General features: G+C 45.4%; 1 protein-coding gene across 4 annotated transcripts in view; it reads right to left on the bottom strand.

Moving 5' to 3' along the window:
• The window catches only part of SMARCA2 (SWI/SNF related, matrix associated, actin dependent regulator of chromatin, subfamily a, member 2), a 129150-nt gene that overhangs the window by 43462 nt on the left and 72115 nt on the right, over nt 1-13573 (bottom strand). For all 4 annotated transcript variants that reach the window (XM_053371157.1, XM_053371158.1, XM_053371160.1 and 1 more), the window contains 3 exons: nt 10813-10976; nt 8707-8934; nt 4909-4986 (listed from right to left, as the gene is read on the bottom strand). In XM_053371157.1, coding sequence (XP_053227132.1) covers nt 4909-4986; nt 8707-8934; nt 10813-10976 — 470 coding nt within the window. The remainder of the gene's footprint in view (nt 1-4908; nt 4987-8706; nt 8935-10812; nt 10977-13573) is intronic.

Here is a 13573-nt window from a genome sequence, read left to right as displayed (position 1 = left end):
ATTTTCGGCCATTTCGTTTCTCTCAACGAAGTTCCCTTCAATTTATTTTTTATCAAATGACTTAACATTTATTCGAATAAATCTTAACAAAATGCAAATTACCGTGACAGGTAATTTCTGAAAATTGGGTGGGTTCTTTTTTTAAAATTACCAAGAGAAAAAAGAAAGAAAGAAAAAAGGAGGAAAGGGCACTTAGGAGGCTTCCGCAAACTCGAACGTATTTTGTTGGGGCTGTTTTGCCTGTGCTTTAATGCTTACCAAATGCCAACATTTGCAGTACCTGTAATGGAGAATGAATTTTACATGCCCTAATGGTCACTAAAGAGACTTACACTCCAGTCCTAAAAGGATAAATATCAGCCATCTATTACACAGCAGTACGAAGGCCTTAAAGTCCTTACTACATTTGAATAAACTTTCTGTAAACATCACTTGGATATTCAGACATCTGGATGGCTTTTCCAACAAGTAAATAAATTCCAGAGGTGATGATAAAATGTACTTAAAATAGATAAATAAACCAGCAAGCACTTCCAACTTACAGAACCTCAGAAGTCCGTTCTGTTTCAGAGGGGTAGCTATTTAATCTTTTGCAGCAGAAACAAAGACTAACGAATTTTATTCCGGTGGAGAAGAATTCACTTCACCGGATGCGTGCTATTCAGTCCTTGCTTTCCTGCCGACGGTCCCCACACAACAGGAACGTAAGAAAAGTACAGGAATATCTGCAAACAGCACCTCTGAAATTTACGACAACGGTAGCTGGTATGCATGTCAACTCAGATAGTGAGCACGAACAGAGACGTAGCCCAAACAAGAGGGTGTTATCTGCATGCTTGTGGGGAACCTTGAGACTTGCAAAAGTACAAAAAACATTTAACAATTCTGAGAAGCCACAGATAATAGAGGGAAAATCAGAAAAGAACAAACTGATCATGGCTGCTGGGGGAAGAATGGGATGCTCTACTTGGAAGAAACGGCTGGCTTGAACTCTGAATAGGACATCTCCTTTGAGGAGACAGCATACAATGAAATTTTTGTGCAGGCAAAGAAGTATTTTTAAACACCCCTTTCCCCAAAACTAATGTGATGGCAGGAGACAAAAATACTTCTAATGTGATTTGCCCAAGGCATGGGGAAAGGTCAGCTCCAAATATATGAGCAGGCAGAAAAAATTCCAAGGACAAACTTGGTTGACACCAGGGTCTAAGAGAAATGTTTTCTCCTATATACTAATAGTGAATTTATTCTCTCTGTGCGCATCCTTAGGTAGCCAAAACAGAACAATCTACGTACAAAAAGCAGGTGGCAACAGGTTCGGAGGAACCTCAAGCTGCGTCAGACTACAAAAAAATAGAAAAAATTAAGGGGAAAACACTTGGGAAGGGGGCAGAAAGAGCCCAGTGAGGATTAAGAGGGTTCCAGAGGCATGGATTGCTGGCTGAGGAAAAACAGAAAGCCAGAAGGAATTGCAGAGGAGGAATGAAACGGAGGCTCTTGGAAAAGGCACTTGGAGAGTCAACAACCTGACCAGGAAGACCCCACACTGCAAAAAATATGGAAGGTTGGATAAGGTTTCTACCTCCACAGAAAACAGCGGAACTGTGACTGTGTGCAAGAAATGCCAAGGTTTGAGTCTACTTTTCAAGCTCAAGAGACAAACTTGGATTGTGGATGTGTTTTTCAATGGCTTATTCCAGTTTAATAAGCCAACCAGCCAACCACTTCCATACCAAGATGAATGAAGCTTGAGAAGGGATCCTCATTTATCGGGCAGCTTTGGGGGGAAAACATCCTGAGCTCTTGTATGTCTATAGGACTGGACATGACATGACATATAGTCTCGACACTATCATGCCTTGCAGCTTTGAAATAATTATGGTCTTGCCCAGCGGAGAAAGGCCGACACAGAGCCCAAGCCATTTTGCAATGCACACCACTGATAATGGCTGTCCTGTAAGATGAATAATGCACAGAATATTCTTCTTCCAGAGGAGGCTTACTTCATTTGCAAGGCGTGAGTTGAAGACGCAGTTTGAAATATTTTTAATTATGTGCATTCCTGAAGGGGCATTTGAGGGCAACGACAGTCACCAAACTCCCACAAATTGATCAACAAGAGCCTGGAAGCTTTCATTAACTTATCCAAATGAAGAAGGGAAAGCATCCTGGTCAGCGTAAAAATTATTTATGCAAGGTGCTCTTGGCTCATGTTCTCTGCTATGGTAATATGAGTTTAGCCCATGATAAAGGTGAGGCACGCAAAATATGTGTGGGTGCTGGGTATCTCTATGATTTTAAACATGGGTACTTCTAATTACCTATGTTTTTATGTCAGTGGGTCTGTATTAGTGCCCTGTAACTCTGCTTACAGCATCGTAAAAAGCAGAGACATCGCCTTGCCAACAAAGGTCTGTATAGTTCAAGCTATGGTTTTCCCAGTAGTGATGTATGGAAGTGAGAGCTGGACCATAAAGAAGGCTGGTCGCCGAAGAATTGATGCTTTTGAATTATGGTGCTGGAGGAGACTCTTGAGAGTCCCATGGACTGCAAGAAGATCAAACCTCTCCATTCTTAAGGAAATCAGCCCTGAGTGCTGAGTGGAAGGACAGATCCTGAAGCTGAGGCTCCAATACTTTGGCCACATCATGAGAAGAGAAGACTCCCTGGAAAAGACCCTGATGTTGGGAAAGATGGAGGGCACAAGGAGAAGGGGACGGCAGAGGACGAGATGGTTGGACAGTGTTCTCGAAGCTACCAACATGAGTTTGACCAAACTGCGGGAAGCAGTGGAAGACAGGAGGGCCTGGCGTGCTCTGGTCCATGGGGTCATGAAGAGTCGGACACGACTAAACAACAACAACTCTGCTTAACGTCACCATAATGTTGGCCCTTCAAAAGGAAGGCAGAGGGAGCTAGATTGTTTTGTTTTAAAAGGAGCTTGCAGGCTCATTTCACGGAAGGGAGGCAGGAAAGAAGTGGAACCTGCAATGGTTTTTGGGGAGAAAGACCATTTTATTTGCCTCAGCCCCAACAGCGTAGTGATGCCCCTACACAGGTTAGGAAATTTGAGATGCTACACTCAAGGGTACGGGGAGCTTGCAGGTACCCAAAATGCCAGATATAGCTTTTAAGATGCCCATGTAATCATTTGCGCTCCTGCTCTTTGACTGGCCTCCCAGCCCCTTCCCTTCCTTGGTTTGTGAATATGGCCAATTCCCTGATTCTTATCCATTGTCATAAATCCACTGCTCTTAGCCCCTCCTAACGTCCTGCACAACGATACAACCCAAAAGCGCTCCTTCATTTTTGCTGTCTGAAAAAGGTGGCTTTTAAAAATGTGCTGTGTCCATTGTTCTGATTTAGTGATTTTTGTTTTGTAGCTTAATTTGTACGCTGCCTTGACTGCTGCCAGATAAGGGCGGCAAACAAACAGCCACCGATAGCTATTCTTGGAGTGAAACACTCTTTCTGGACGCAGCAGCAGCTGCTTGCTTTCATTTCCCCAGATCCGTGGCGGAGAAGCAACGGAAAGGGACAGGGGCAGGAAAGGCGGAGAGGAGCGACCAGTTGGATTATCGGCCGAGCAGGCGCAACAGCAGCCTCTTGTGGCACATCGGGGAAAAGGCAGCCCCTCCAAGACTTTACGTCAGTCCACTGAGCATATTTCATACTGGTTTTGTAGGAAGGAACAAAGAACAACTCATCTGGTTCATCAGCAAAAAATATGGAGATAGCGGCAGATTCAGATGCATTCATTTCCCTCCATACTGGGCAACACAAGGGCTGAATTCTCAGAACAGGAACACAACTTTACTAAAAAAAATTGTCCTGTGGCACCTTAGAGACCAACTAAGTTCGTTCTTGGTATAAGCTTTCATGTGCATGCACACTTCTTCAGATGCACACGAAAGCTTATACCAAGAACAAACTTAGTTGGTCTTTAAGGTGCTACTGGACTATCTATCTATCTATCTATCTATCTATCTATCTATCATCTATCCACTGCGTCAGACCAACACGGCTACCTACCAGAATCTACAACTTTACTAGTTTATGTGATGTATTTTCAACCATGGCTGCACCATTATCTCCCGATTGGACTACTGCCATGCGCTCAACTTTGAAGGTGACCCGGAAACTGCAACTAATCCAGAATGCGGAAGCTAGACTGGGGACTGGGAACGGCCGCCAAGACCATATAACACCGGTCTTGAAAGACCTACATTGGCTCCCAGTACGTTTCCAAGCACAATTCAAAGCGTTGGTGCTGACCTTAAAAGCCCTAAACGGCCTCGGTCCTGTATACCTGAAGGAGCATCTCCCCCCCATTGTTCTGCCCGGACACTGAGGTCCAGCGCCGAGGGCCTTCTGGCGGTTCCCTCATTGCGAGAAGTGAGGTTACAGGGAACCAGGCAGAGGGCCTTCTTGCTGGTGGCGCCCACCCTGTGGAACGCCCTCCCATCAGATGTCAAGGAAATAAACAAGTATCTGGCTTTTAGAAGACATCTGAGGGCAGCCCTGTTTAGAGAAGTTTTTAATATTTGGTGAATTATTGTTTCTTAATATTTTGCTGGAAGCTGCCCAGAGTGGCTGGGGAAACCCAGCCAGATGTGCAGGGTATAGATAATAAATTATTATTATATTATTATTATGATTTCAAGGGAACCAAGGAGGACTGTGCAAATCTTCACTGGCCCCTGAAAAGGCCATTATCGAGGAGGGTGCATTTATGGAAGAGGATGCCCCAGAAAGGACAAAAGGTCTTTGGCTCGGACAGTGCCAGCATTCCTCATCTTCAGAATTTCAAAAAGTCCTGAAACAGAACTCCACCACTAGGCTAGGAAGTGAGCTGCAAAGGGAATCAAAGGAAGGAAGATTTAAAGTAGGATTGTATGGTATCATTACCATGAAAAGATCAAATTCCTCTTCGCGCCGCGCAATCATCTGATTCAGAGTCTCATCATCAGGAACTTCATCCTCTTCCTGCAGGCGAGGAGACAAAAATCACAGAATTTACAGGCATGCACCCACATCAAGATGCATAGACATTAATGAGACATGTGTGAAAAACATCTGTCGATTTGACCAGTCTGAACAACCGCAAACCATATGCAAGAAATAATGGAAGCCTGTAGAAAGAAAATTGTTCTGAATTTTACGATATATTTATTTATTTTTGGTAATTTAATACAATTTCTGGTCTTCCTTCGTAGGAAGTACCGTATTTTTCGCTCTATAAGACGCACCAGACCACAAGATGCACCTAGTTTGGGGAGGAGGAAAACAAGAAAAAAAATATTCTGACTCTCAGAAGCCAGAACAGCAAGAGGGATCGCTGCGCAGTGAAAGCAGCAATCCCTCTTGCTGTTCTGGCTTCTGGGATAGCTGCGCAGCCTGCATTCACTCCATAACACGCACACACATTTCCCCTTACTTTTTAGGAGGGAAAAAGTGAGTCTTATAGAGCAAAAAATACGGTATATTGAAAACATGCATGTTTGTTCAGAAGGAAGTTCAAGTTCAACTGGAGTAATTCCCAAGCAGCAGTGGCATGTGTTGAGGGCAGAGATGCCCTCCCCTCACTGCTGCTTACCTGGGTGGAAAGGGGGGATGGGCGAGGCGGCAGCCGTTCAGTTGAGCCAGTGGCCTTCCTGCAGGTGCACCTGCCAGCCTTCAATTGCGCACCCACCCTGCCCCAGTCCAGCTGGGCAGCAGCTATGCCCTGGCCAGGAGGTCATTGCCACAGCTCTGCACTGACACGTACAGCGCCACTGCTCCCGAGCAAATGGGATACAATCCTCTATGTTGAACTCAAGTGCACAGGCTTCTGTGTAGACAGCAGGAAGACTGCACTGTCGCTATGGAATGGCTATCCGGCAAAATATGGCAAGGACAGGAGAGGGCTTGGGGAAGGGGCAAAGCCACGCAAAAAATGTGGCTTCATTGCAGCCCCTTTGGCTTGAACCCAAAGAACCGCAGAACCAGGCAGGCCAAAGGAAGGGAATTCTTTCTGGCTCCATTAGCCAGATGCTTATTAGTAAAAAGAAAGAAAGAAAGAAAGAAAGAAAGAAAGAAAGAAAGAAAGAAGGGATGGTTAAGTCCAGTTAAAGGTGACTACAGTGGTACCTCGGGTTACATACACTTCAGGTTACAGACTCCGCTAACCCAGAAATAGTGCTTCAGGTTAAGAACTTTGCTTCAGGATAAGAACAGAAATCGTGCTCCAGCAGCGTGGCAGCAGCAGGAGGCCCCATTAGCTTAAGTGGTGCTTCAGGTTAAGAACAGTTTCAGGTTAAGTACGGACCTCCGCAACGAATTAAGTACTTAACCCGAGGTACCACTGTATGGGGTTATGGCGCTCATCTTGCTTTCAGGCCGACGGAGCCAATGTTTGTCCACAGACAGCTTTCCGGGTCATGTAGCCAGCAGGACTAAACCGCTTTTGGCGCAATGGGACACTGTGATGGAAACCAGAGTGCACGGAAACGCTGTTTACCTTCCCGCCACAGTGGTACCTATTTATCTACTTGCGCTGGTGTGCATTCCATCTGCTAGGTTGGAAGGAGCTGGGACAGAGCAACGGGAGCTCACTCCATTGCAGGGATTTGAACTGCTGACTTTCCGATCGGCAAGCCCAAGAGGCTCAGTGGTTTAGACCACATCGCCACCCGCGTCCCTGCTTATTAGTATCTGCCTTGCAGGCCAAATTTGAGAGGCGGACAGCCCCCCCCCCCGCCCGGTCAACCCCCCTTGTGCTCTTATGTTGATGGAGGAGGGAGGGGAGACTTGCAAAGGCTTCTGGAAGCCCCCCCCCATTCCTTTTAAGCTCCCAATCTCAGGGACTTAAAAGGAAAGTGAGAAAGGCTCACGAAAGCCGTTGTGAGTCTCCCTCCTTGCTTCCAAGTTCTCAGTCTCGCTGAGATCTTCAAGGGGAAGGGAGGGAGCCAAGGGCTTTAAGGCAGCCAAACGCCATTCAAAACAGCCTCCCCCTGCCTTTTAAGCCGAGTGGGTGGCAGCGCTGGCAGGGGAGGCTGGGAGAGTCTCCCATCTCTACCCCCCCAAGGCCACTCGCAGGAGAAGGGAAAGGGCTTCCATTTCTGCTGATCAGCTGATTGAAACACAAAGGTACGCCTAAGGGCCATGTAGTCCAACCCCTCCAATGCAGGATTCTCAACTGAAGCCAAATTTTATTATTTAAATAATGTAATATTTTTAAAAAGGGAGATGATGTGTTATTCCCCCCCCCCCCGATAACACAATTAGCGTCCGCCAATGTGATGCCTGCCATCTGTTTCCCACCAGCCCCATTCAGAACAGCTGTCCACCCCATCTGGAGGGCGCCCCGCTGGCAAAGACTGGCATAATAGGTCTCCCTAAGGGATGATGCGTGTGTCCATCACAGCAGCCTATCAGAAATTCCCATTATTGCCTCTCCCTTTCTGGACTTTATAAAAGCACCACTTGGGGATCGGGCCAGTAGGATGACAAAAACGAAAGAGATGCAGAGAAGGAATCTACTCGTGATCAGAAAGGGGTGCTTTGGGAAAGGGAAAAACGGAGAGAGAGGGATTTCTGCAACGTGTGTGCAAGGCTTTTATTCAGAGGCAACAATTCAACAACGTAAGTGGTTCCATAAAATGTTCCCATGAGCAGCCACTGTATTCAAAACAAGGTTTTTAAAAATACGTAGCCTGGTTTCCCAGCAATTCCTGGTTCTTATCATTTGTAAAGTCATGATTCTGAATCATATATGTATGCCTGGTTTTTTTGGTTTCTATTTTAAGATACTATAAATATGAGGATCTCAGCAATTTTGGAGACACATTCAAAATTACAATATTTCATTTTATATAGAAATAATCTGATCAGCCATCTTTCCCCCCTAGAATTCATTTGTTTTATCTATTTACGAATGCATGTTCAGTGCGGAATTCAGCTTCCATGCAAGGAATCTTTGCTAGCTCCCTTCTCCCAAAACGACATCTTATAGCATTTATAGCTGCAAACGTAGCCACAAAAGCACATGGTCAATGCCTGCTGCTGCTATTTCAGAAGCCAGAGGGATGGCTCTCATTTGCAACGCGTATCTCCTTTCCCTTCCTATGACCAGCATCAATTATGCAAAAGAGCAAACATGCCCAAATATGCAAAGTAGGACAAACTATGCAATTTTGCTTGGCTTGGGTAATTAATGCCGGCCACAGAGTTCAGACTGCCTGGGCACATGGTTTTAGAGTATGGTAAAAGTAAAGGGACCCCTGACCATTAGGTCCAGTCGTGACCGACTCTGGGGTTGCCGCGCTCATCTCGCTTTATTGGCCGAGGGAGCCGGCGTACAGCTTCCGGGTCATGTGGCCAGCATGACTAAGCCGCTTCTGGCGAACCAGAGCAGCACATGGAAACGCCGTTTACCTTCCCGCCGGAGCGGTACCTATTTAACTACTTGCACTCTGATGTGCTTTTGAACTGCTAGGTTGGCAGGAGCAGGGACCGAGCAATGGGAGCTCACCCCGTCGCAGGGATTCGAACCGCCGACCTTCTGATCGACAAGTCCTAGGCTCTGTGGTTTAACCCACAGCGCCACCCGCGTCCTGGTTTTAGAGTAGACATAGCCAATAACACCATGAGCATTCGAACCTGGAACTGGGGGAGAGGGGAATGCAATCTTAAATTTTCAAGGCTCAAAACAAGCTTGCAGACTACCTCGTTTTCTTCTTCGTGCTCCAATATGGCCTGGAGAAAAGCCCTCCGTTCGTGGCTGGAGGACTTCTGGTCGAACATGCCGGCTTGAATAACCTTCTGATCCACGTTCAACTTGTACTTGGCGGCGGCAAGAATCTTCTCTTCCACGCTGTTGACGGTGCAGAGTCGCAGGACGCGGACTTCGTTCTGCTGCCCGATGCGGTGGGCTCTGTCTTGCGCCTGCAAGTCCTGCGGAAAACACATTGCATGGAATGGATTAGTCCCGGGAGAGGGGGCTGGCTGAAGCAAAACGAAGCCACAGTTTTACATATATATAAACCTATAAAGATCAAAGGCTAAAGATGACAAGCCACAGTGCCAAATTCAGAAACTGCTTAAACTTTAAGTTTTCGGTGCACAGGATTATATGAGAGAAGCATGGCTTATTTAACAAAATAAATACAATAATAATTTATAATAATTTATTATTGATACCCCGCCCATCTGGCTAGGTTTCCCCAGCCACTCTGGGTGGCTCCCAAATAAAATATATTTCATGAAATTCATGAGTTTTGGCATTTAAGTGAAATGTGCATTTGGGATAGAGTTCATTTCACCGGCTGTGTGGTGCCAGCACCTGCCCTCTCGTAAGATGGGTGAATAAATAATCCAATTCTGGTTCCTTAATAATTTGAGCTCCCGCTCTTGTAAGAAATATCTAGTTTGCCCTTTCAAGTCCAGGGGTTGTATCCATGGAAGTCGACCTGCCAGTGCGCAGTGGGGCTTCTTCTCTTCTCCCTGTCCCCCCCCCATCTGCTCTGGGGGTTTTTTGACCTCCCAATAAGGCAACGCTCCCAGGGGCGTTTGCGCCCCACCGATGTCCCCATTGCCCTGCCCTTCCTACTCCCAGGAAGCAACAGCGACCCGCCTGTTTCATCTGCCAATCTGTTTCTGCACTGTACTCTGGGCAACTGTCAGCGCTAATACCGAACCCTCCTTATCTAGAGGTTGGCAGCGACATTTTCAAAGGGGAGCCAAAAAGGCAGAGCCAAAAAATCTTCCTCTGGCAGAAGAGATTACAGAAAAGATGGAAACAAGAAGAAATACCAGCTAAAGAAGAGCGGCAAGAGAAACTAATGAACTATGCTGAGATGGCGAGACTAATAGGGAAAATTCAAAACCAGCAGGACCAGACTTTCCTAAAGGAATGGAAGACTTTTGCGATATATTTGGAAAGCAATTGTAACCAATTGACATAGCTTGTAGGGTTACAAGAAGTTTTGTAAGGAGTAATTTATAAATTATTGTGAAAAAAATTAAGAATAGATGTACTGGAAATTTGAGTTTATAGCAATAATTATAGTAACAAAACGCATAATTAAAAAGACTTTAGAAAACCATCAGTCGAGGTTGAAGGAAGTCTTAGGCCATGGGTAGCAAACTAAGGCCTGGGGGCCGGATCCAGCCCTATCACCTTCCAAATCCGGCCCACGGACGGTCCGGGAATCAGCCTGTTTTTACGTAAGTAGAATGTGTGCTTTTATTTAAAATGCATCTCTGGGTTATTTGTGGGGCATAGGAATTCGTTCATTACCCCCCCCCAAAAAAGTCTGAGGGACAGTGGACTGGCCCCCTACTGAAAAAGTTTGCTGACCCCTGTCATAGGCTGTGATAGCCCAACATTTCAAAAAGATGTTCAAAAGGATGTTATGCTGGAAAATATGTGTAAAGGGACCCCTGACCATTAGGTCCAGTCACGAACGACTCTGGGGTTGCGGTGCTCATCTCGCTTTATTGGCCGAGGGAGCTTCTGGGTCATGTGGCCAGCATGACTAAGCCACTTCTGGTGAACCAGAGCAGCGCACGGAAACACCGTTTACCTTCCCACTGGAGCAGTACCTATTTATCTACTTGCACTCTGATGTGCTTTCGAACTGCTAGGTTGGCAGGAGCAGGGACCAAGCAACGGGAGCTCACCCCATCGCAGGGATTCGAACCGCCGACCTTCTGATCAGCAAGCCCTAGGCTCTGTGGTTTAACCCACAGCATCACCCGTGTCCCTTATATGTGTAAGAACTAATAAAAAATTATTTGAAGAAGAAGAAGAAATTGTGGTCTGTAAATAACCTGGTGGGGATTCCAGTCGCTGTCAAAAATAATGACGGTATCCGCTGCCTGGAGGTTCAAGCCCAGCCCTCCAGCCCTCGTGCTCAACAGAAAGATGAAATACTGGGAATTGGGCTCGTTGAACTTCTTCAGCAGGGCTGCCCGGTCCTCCGATTTCGTCGTTCCTGAAAAGAGGAGCGGGCAAAAAAAGCACGTGTCATTGCAAAGCATCTCCAAGTGAAGATGTCCTCTTTAATTCTCCTTTCCTTTTATATGGTTCAAAATCAGCACTAGCCACTGTGGTTCCAGCTGTCTGTATGAACGGCTATAACAAACACCATCAGCACGGGCATAAACGTTATTTGCAGCCTTATCAGGGCGCTGAACTCCAGGGGAACCGGAAGGAGCAAAGACACCAACTTCTGTAAGGCTCTGAGAAGAAGAAAATTGCAGGACCGTTTAATGGTGTGTATGTTGTATGAGATCTTATCTGCTGTGGGTCTTTCAATTCATAAAGCCAAATGGTGAGATAGGAAAAAATAATGTATAAATGCTTGTGTAATTATTTACTTTGTTCTAGTTGCAGAATTTGTGCTTTTGCAGAATTCTGCATTTTGTCAATGCAGAGTACTGATGAACTATCATCTGCTATTCTAATTTTTTTATTTTAAAAAACCCACCCAGCTTTGACTGTGATCCTGAGCCATTTACTTTGAAGTGATGTTACTGAAAAAATGAGGTTGACTGCTAAGCAAAAACATTTGGGATCAAAGCATTTAATATTACTGAAGCCTTGGATTACCTTTTAATTAGAAGGCTCAAACTGCTGCTTATCTAGAAGTATTTTGTTTTGCTAAGTATGTTCTTCTAATAATATATAAAGACTGAACATTTCAATTTCGGTCACAGACAGAGGCGATTGCTGCTAAAGGTAAAGGGAGAACGCTCTGAAATTCACTGATATATATTTATACAGTGGTACCTCGGGTTACATAGGCTTCAGGTTACATACGCTTCAGGTTACAGACTCCGCTAACCCAGAAATATTGCTTCAGGTTAAGAACCTTGCTTCAGGGTGAGAACAGAAATCGTGCTCTGGCGGCACGGCAGCAGCGGGAGGCCCCATTAGCTAAAGTGGTGCTTCAAGTTAAGAACAGTTTCCGGTTAAGAATAGACCTCTGGAACGCATTAAGTACTTAACCCGAGGTGCCACTGTATATCTACATACTTAGGGGGTAAAAAAAGTCTCTTTAGTGAAGTAACTCATCCCAAGAGAAAAACGAGCGTGCATGCGATTTGGAGTGCGATTAATTTTTAAAATCACATTAACGTATCACATTTCTGCAGAAGAATTCATTTACAAGCTCTACTTCTCCCATTATTTTAGGTAAAATTAATGCTAAAATAGACAGATTTTGGAAGGAAATTACTTTAACTTCTGAGTTAACTTCAATTTTTTTAAAAAAAAATCTCATGGGAAATTAGTGTTAAGGACTATGGCTTCTTAAACATCGCTGGGATAGCTCAGCTGGTGCAGCATGAGACTCTTCATCTCTGGGTTGTGGGTTCGAATCCCACGTTGGGCATAAGATTCCTGCATTGCTGGGGGCTGGGCTGGATGTCCCTTGGGGGTCCCTTCTATGATCTGAATTGGACCAGATGAGAGGAATACCCAGATAAACTGATTTCCATCAATGGACTAGAGTGTTTCTCCAGCGAACTGAGTGCACACTTTCAGCTTGGTCCCATAACATAATCTGGATATCGTGCTGGAAACAAACCCGCTGGGACTCACCTGGTTCAGTGGGCGCCCATCCATCAGGCGGCATCTCGCGCCACCTGATGTTCTTAGCCCAGAAATGCAACTCCTAGTCAAGGCATCCCTGAGCCCTCCCAGCCCTGACGCCAGCCCATGTCAGGATGAGACCAACCCAGGATACAGGGCAAGCCAGAGTCAACCCAAAAGAGAAGGAAGGAAAACGCACAGAACAATCCCAAAGGAAAAGAAGAGAATAACCTCAACTCTAACAAACACGCATCCATAGAAGAAAAACGTTAAGTGCACCAAAAACATGGTCTGAGCATTAATGAACGTGAAAAATACAGAACTAGCATTAAGAGGTAGAAACACACAGGTGAATATAAAGGAAAATGCAGCTGTTTGGTCCCCTGCAAAAGCCCTACAATTAACATAGGTGTATAGGAAGCCACCTTTCTGGCGAGTCCAATGTTCCACTCTCCACAGGTGGGAAGGATCAAAGCAGCCTAACAAAGCCAAAGGGCTGGGCAATACGGATACAGCACAATGTCTAGAATAGGATGGAGCTGGTTTTCAACTTCACGATACATCCCCAGCTAAACAGCACAATATACAGTGGTACCTTGGTTTAAGAAGAGCTTAGTTTATGCACAACTTGGATTAAGAACGCTGCAAACCCAGAAGTAGGTGTTTTGGTTTGTGAAGTTACAGGTAGGTAGCCGTGTTGGTCTACCGTAGTCAAAACCAAGTAAAAAAATTCCTTCCAGTAACACCTTAGAGACCAACTAAGTTTGTTATTGGTATGAGCTTTCGTGTGCATGCACACTGTGTATCTGAAGAAGTATCTGAAGAACTGTGCATGCACACGAAAGCTCATATCAATAACAAGCTTAGTTGGTCTCTAAGGTACTACTGGAAGGAATTTTTTATTTGGTTTGTGAACTTTGCCTTGGAAGCAGAACATGTTTCACTTCTGTTGAGTGTGTTCCATTTGTAAATTGAGTCCCCCGCTGCTATGGGAAA

The sequence above is a fragment of the Podarcis raffonei genome, chromosome 17 (genome assembly GCF_027172205.1).
Source record: "Podarcis raffonei isolate rPodRaf1 chromosome 17, rPodRaf1.pri, whole genome shotgun sequence".
Taxonomy (NCBI): domain Eukaryota; kingdom Metazoa; phylum Chordata; class Lepidosauria; order Squamata; family Lacertidae; genus Podarcis; species Podarcis raffonei.
Note: the sequence above shows the minus strand (reverse complement) of the source record. Positions and strands in the feature narration are given on the sequence as shown.